Genomic DNA, 6076 nt, shown 5'->3' with positions numbered 1-6076 from the left:
ACAGCTTTATTTTTTTACCCATTGTGAGAAACTGTATTTTCTCCAGTGATTTAAACCTTTCATCCTTGCACTTGGTTTGGACTTTATCATTGTTCTATATTTTAATCTTGTTTTCTTGGTTTCTTTCTGGCCTTCCTTTTTGCTACATCTAATCCTTCTCTTGTAATAGACATATTTTATTCCTACTCTTTAAAATGTTTTTTTCTGGTTTTGGAATTAGTATTTCCAGTCTTGGTACCACCATTTCAGACAAGACCAAACAATTCTGTTTACCATGGAAAAACCAAAGAACTTTAATAAGCTTTTATGACAGACACTGCAATTACAGGAACATTAGCCCATTACATGCAACAAAAATGCCTTTTGCCTTTTGAACATATTTAACAGATAAACTTAACATTACAATTAACACCACAGTCTATTCAAGAAAACAAAGGTGATTTATTTTAACTGTCAAATTAGAAAATGTATGTTCTTACAGTGATCTCAAGTAGCATTTAAAGTTTATTTTCTCCTTCTAACCCCTAAAAGACACCATGAATTTGAATGCGACCCTGCACAGCCTTTTCTACATTGAAAATGATCAGAAAGAATCGACAGCTTTAGTTTAAGAAACCACTTTCATTTGCGTTGTTAATTTGGGGAGGGCTCCTGCACTTAAAGGTTTCAGATAGGGAGAAGAATTAGGGTAGGGTTAAACCTTGGCATTTAGAGAGCAGGTGGGAACATGCAGCGGCACACAGGACAGGTCCCGGACTTCTGAAGCCAGATGGACACACATGGCTTGTGGAAGAAGTGGTGGCATGGCAGCTCAGTTGCCACCTCCCCCTTCACATATTCACTGCAACAGATAGGACAGCACATTTCCTGACCTACTGCATCCTGATCTTCTGTGACCAGGATCTCAGGGAGCGTATCAATGCTCTCCTTGGTGGCTGGTGGGTTGGCTACTTCCACATCCACGGCAAGGGACTCCAAATGTGCAAGGGCGGTCTCCATAGCCTGGGCCAGGCGCTCTTCCAGAGCCATGTAGGTGAGGAACTGAGGATCCACGTAGGAGATAGCTTCGGCCACTCCTAACCCATCTGCAAATCCGTCAAACAGGCTCCAATCCACTTCTAGGTCTTCACTCACACTAGAGTCATCTTCAAGATTGTTGTTCCCATCCAGCACAAATGTACCAGGCTGAATCAAGAGGGGACGGGAATTGCTATCACCCTCACTACTCTCATTCTCAATGTATCGGAGCCAAGGAATCTCTGCTGCGCCACGGGGTGCCTGCTCCTCTCTTCTAAGAGATGGATCTTGAACTCCCTCAATATAAGTATTGCCATTGGTGCTGGCACCAGTGCTGGCACTGGTGCTGTCGCTGGTGCTGGCACTAGCGCAAGCACTTGCACTGGCACCAGCACTGGCACCAGCCATGGCACAAGCCCCATCCTCGGGGTCAGGGCTGCTGCTACTGGCAGCACTCACATTCACTGTACCTTGTTGAGGCCCCTGCTCTTTCTTTCCTGGCAGTGTCTCCCAGCATTCTCCACTGAGGGATGGGGGCAGCTCTCGATTTCGATACCTGCAGCGCAGAGTGGCGATCCACTCTTTCTCACTGTCCGAATCTTCATCCATGTATCTGCAGTAATCATCGTACATAAAGAAGTCAGAGTCAGCCATGGTTCGACGGCGTCTGGGCCCCTTCTCTCGCTTCGCATGGCCGGTGGTCCTCCCTTCTCTCTTGTCTTCAGGGTACTTTGGCTCAGAGTAGCTGCTGTAACTTTCACCTCGGCCTCTTCTTGCCATGCCATTGGGATAGCCTTCATCCTTCTTGGCAGCATCCATCCACCTGGAAGTACTATGCGGCATATCATCATCATCATCGGTATCAAAAAATACTTTTGGCTTCATGCTTGGCGGTGTCACATTTCGGACTTTAGGCCTCACCACGGGTTCCTCAGCACTCTTGGAGGTGTTTTTCCCACCACCACACACACTCACAGGAGCCCTGCCAGGATTCACAGGTAAACTCTGACCTCGCCTCTCCCTCTCCAAGTTGTCACCTTTTTTAGCCCCCTTGCCTTCAGCAGAAGACACGTAAGAGGCCGCACCATGTTGCTTTGGATACTCTGCCCTGCCAGCAGAGTACCTCCCAGAAGGGGCCGGGTCACGTTCCTCTCTACCATTACGGTTATAACTAGAGAAGTGGGCATGTGCCCCCATCACATTATACCTGGCCCCTTTCTCTTGGTCATACACCTTGTCATCCTTAAACTTGCCAGTTTTCCCTCTTACTGGCAGTCGTTCCACAGGCCCAGCCCCCTCCTCTTCACTGTCATCTACCCCAAAAGCATCAACATGTCCATAAGCCATTCCTCGTCGGCTAGCTGAGGCCCTGAACTCTCTGGGCAGATACCTGGAATAGTCCTCATTTTCAACAGTCAGGCTGCTTCCAGTGCCTTCACGGTCGTCCCAACGACGACGACGATTGGCGGAAAATGGTGATCGGCTCCTCTTGGATTGATTGGGGTTTGATCTATGCATTGGTACTTTGGATGTTGTCTTTCTCTGGCTGGCAATCCTCCCTTGCTGGCTCCTGGATGGCCTGTAAACACATAAGCACACATTCTTTCATACCTCGTGCCTGAATTGGATTGATACCCTCCTGCTGGTTTGAGCCATATAGGCTTGCTAGACTCCTAATCCAAAGCTCTGACTTAGAAGGAGTTTCAATATAGCTAGGATGCACTCTCGAAAGGCTCTCTCATTTCCTGTCCATGTTTCTGAGCTGGAAAAAAATAAGTTCAAAATAAAAAACAGGGAGATCTACTTTTGCTTTAGCAGGCAGATAATAGAAAAGGGGCTTTTGAAATTAGTTTTGCTTTCTTCTAAAAGCAAATGGTATACTCCATCAGGTGTAGACCTGGAATATATGCTTAATGTAGGCAAAATGATTACAAAGATTGGGTATGCAGGGAAGCTAAATTCTGGGAGGCAATGTGATAGAAGGAAGAGTGAGTGAATGCCTAGAATTGTGCCAAAGTGGGAGGAAGAAATACTGCTGAGGTTTTGGGGGTTGGTTTTTTTGTATTGGTTCTGAGGCTTGAACTCATGAGCTTTTTTGCTCAAGGCTGGCACTCTATTACTTAGCCATACCTGTACTTCGGTTTTTTGCTGTTTGCTTGGAGACAAACTCTCAAGGCCTTCCTTGCCCAGGCTGGCTTTGAGTTAGAGTTGCAGGTGTTGGCCTCCACTGGTGCCTGGCTGCTGTAGGTTTTTATGGCGTTTCCTGGAGTTTTTCTGGTGAGTACTGCAGACACAGGAGAAATGCAAATTGGAATTGAGTAGAAAATATAGATCACTATGTGTAAATGAGCACCTACGTGTCTGTCGGGAGGACAGATGGAAGGTACCGGTAATACTGTAATGGAAGAATGCCTGATTTGTAGAAAGAGCGTGTTAGAGTAAGACCCCTTCTGGATGTGGTATGCAAATACCAGGTGTGGGGGAATTTCAGAGGAGAGGGTGTGGATAAACGTGAGAAATAAGGGGTGTGTGTGTGTGTGTCTGTATGTGTAGTAGCTGGAACTCTGGATAAAAGCCAGTGTTTATGTGTGTCACAGGCAAGGAAGCAGTGAGAAGGATCTTAGTGTGTGTATGCGTGTTTGTGAAAATGAGAAGAGGTGACAATGGAGAAACTACAGTTGGTATCAATGGTGGGAGAGTCACACTGGAAAGGGGTGTGTGCGGCCAGTGTAACATAGGCCATCTGCACGTTTAAATACAGCATGCGGGAAGGAGGCGGCCTGAGATGGATTTCTATTTGGAAGTAGAAATCACACAGAAGTGATCAGCCAGCAAGAGAGAGGTGTATAGGCATACTGGGCGCGGAAGAGAAGAGCAACCTGTATATAGTGAATGTATGCGTATGTCAGAGGTCTGCAACAGAATCATGTCCTTATGTGTGGATGTGGCAGGCTGGAGGGCGACCCGGAGGTGTAGGCCTGTAGGGGTGTGAGAATATGTGTGCGTGCGTGTTTCTGTGTGTGGGCATGTGCGCTAGAGCAGGCATGGGGGAAGGGTAGAACGTTCTAGAGGTATGAAATAGGCCCGGCACGGAGGGGCAAAGCACTAGGGGGTGCGTGATAGAGTACGCGCGTGCCCGTGTGCGCATGCGTGGGAAAGGGGACTCGCTGGAACGTTGGGGATGGAGAAGCAGGGATGAGGCCGCTTCGTCAGGTTTCAGTGAGGGGGGGGGGAGGTATTCGCGTAAGCGCGAGTGCGCGCGCCAGGGCCCCATTCAGGCGGGGGGGGGGATGCAATGTCATAATAAGGGAGGGGGACATCGTTACCAGCTCAAAGGACAAACCAAATTGAGGTGACACGAACAAGGGGGCCAAAGAAAATAAACAGCATATGCGAACATAGTTTTTTTCTCTGAGACGAATTTTGTTTTTACCTCAGAAATTCTTTTCCCGGGGACAAATATTGTACAGCAATATCTTAACCCTTTCTCGGTTGGCACAACGAGTCCAAGATGGGGGAAGAAAGGCCGCGGAGTGCTCTTCAGGGGGGCCGCGGAGGGAGGAAAGGGGCGCGGAAGGGGCAACGGTCCGCGACCACCGCTCTACTCCGTCACGAACCACAGCGGTACAGATGGGGCTAGCCCCCCGACAGGCCGTTTGGGGATGAGGGCCTCCTCACTCTGTCGTCAGGTCCCACCCCCTTCCCAAGAGGAAAACCTGAAAAGAGGTCCACTGGCTCCCCTTCTTCCCCTCACTCCGAATCCTCGCCCCACTGCCCGACCACCCTTCCCACAGCCGGCGCCTGGCTGAATAGGGCACAACCTTCACTTACCTACTCCGGACAGCCACACGCTCGACGGACAAGGCGAGCTCTGGGAGCTCGGGGACCTCCGAGCAACACAGCGCCAGTGCCTCAGCTCCAGACGCCAGCTCCTCCTCCGCCAGATAGCAACCCGGCGGGCGGAGACTGCGACGGCGGAAGTGATTGTGACGCCAGCCACAGCCACGCCCCCTGATGTGCTGGTGTGGGGGAGGCGGGGGGGGGGCGAGGAGGCGCCGAGCCACGGGGGGCCTGGAGCGCGTGGGCGGGAGAGCCCGGAGAAGGGAAGGCAGCTACGAACCACAAGTCAGGTGGACCAGAAAACATTGCATTTTGAGTGCTGAGATCTGCAAAGATACGGAAAGGGACAGTGAACAAACAGCCAGCGTGGATAAATGGTGCACATTGAGCCATATTCTCTTCAGTTTGGCTTTTTCATCTACTGAAATGAAATGTTCAAATTCTTTCTCATTAATTGCAATGTGAGAGAAATGGTATTACTATATAGTGCACACTCTATTGACGTGTTATAATTTGGGGATATGAAAAATGCAAAGCTATGTTTAGGGGGGCAACACGCTTAAGCTTTTTAACCCAGTGATTAAAGCGAATTGAAACTGTTTGCTCAGGAATTTGTTGCTGTTAATCACTTTTCCATCCAAACAAATAGTTATAAAATGCCACACAGATTCCAATTCTGTTCATTGCAGTTTGTAATCCTAGCTACTCATGAGGCTGAGATTTGAGGATCTGAGCCATTAGGGGCAAGTCTCCTTATCCCCAATTCACCCCCCCCCCACAAAAAAATAATGCCAGAAATGAGGCTGTGACTAAAGTGTTACAGTACCATCCTTGAGTAGAAAAGCCTCAGGGACAGCACCCAAGTCTGAGGTCCCAGTACCAATGCACACTCTCTCACAGGCACACATAAAGGGAGAATAGGAAAAAGAACACAGACTTGTAGCCATGCTGTATAAAAGTCAAGAGCAAAGTAAAAAGCACAAGAAACAAAACAAGTTTTTTCATCCACTAAAAAAGATATCACAGAAATATGGTGCCAAATAGCTACTTTAATAATGTGGGAAGCAAACACTTCTAGAAATATACAGCTTTCAGAAAGTCTGTGATTGTAGTAAAAAACTTAACCCACACTTTCTATGGCTATGGATAGAGCAGATACACTGCAGAATATGTAAGGATCTAGAGAGGTGGAATGACACAATTAGGATTGGTCTAATAT

At 48.3% G+C, this 6076-nt stretch overlaps 1 protein-coding gene across 1 annotated transcript; it reads right to left on the bottom strand.

Annotated features, from left to right (window-relative positions):
* Positions 1 to 268: 268 nt before the first annotated feature.
* Positions 269 to 4963, bottom strand: Pja1 (praja ring finger ubiquitin ligase 1). The gene is made up of 3 exons (XM_048336482.1): positions 4849 to 4963; positions 3148 to 3301; positions 269 to 2596 (listed from the first exon to the last, which is right to left on the bottom strand). Exon 3 carries the CDS (start codon positions 2533 to 2535, stop codon positions 709 to 711), a length of 1827 nt encoding a protein of 608 aa, XP_048192439.1. The 5' UTR covers positions 2536 to 2596; positions 3148 to 3301; positions 4849 to 4963; the 3' UTR covers positions 269 to 708.
* Positions 4964 to 6076: the final 1113 nt, after the last annotated feature.

Source organism: Perognathus longimembris, chromosome 28 (assembly GCF_023159225.1).
Source record: "Perognathus longimembris pacificus isolate PPM17 chromosome 28, ASM2315922v1, whole genome shotgun sequence".
NCBI classification, from domain to species: domain Eukaryota; kingdom Metazoa; phylum Chordata; class Mammalia; order Rodentia; family Heteromyidae; genus Perognathus; species Perognathus longimembris.
The sequence above is the reverse complement of the archived record's forward strand: the minus strand, read 5'-3'. Positions and strand labels throughout refer to the sequence as shown.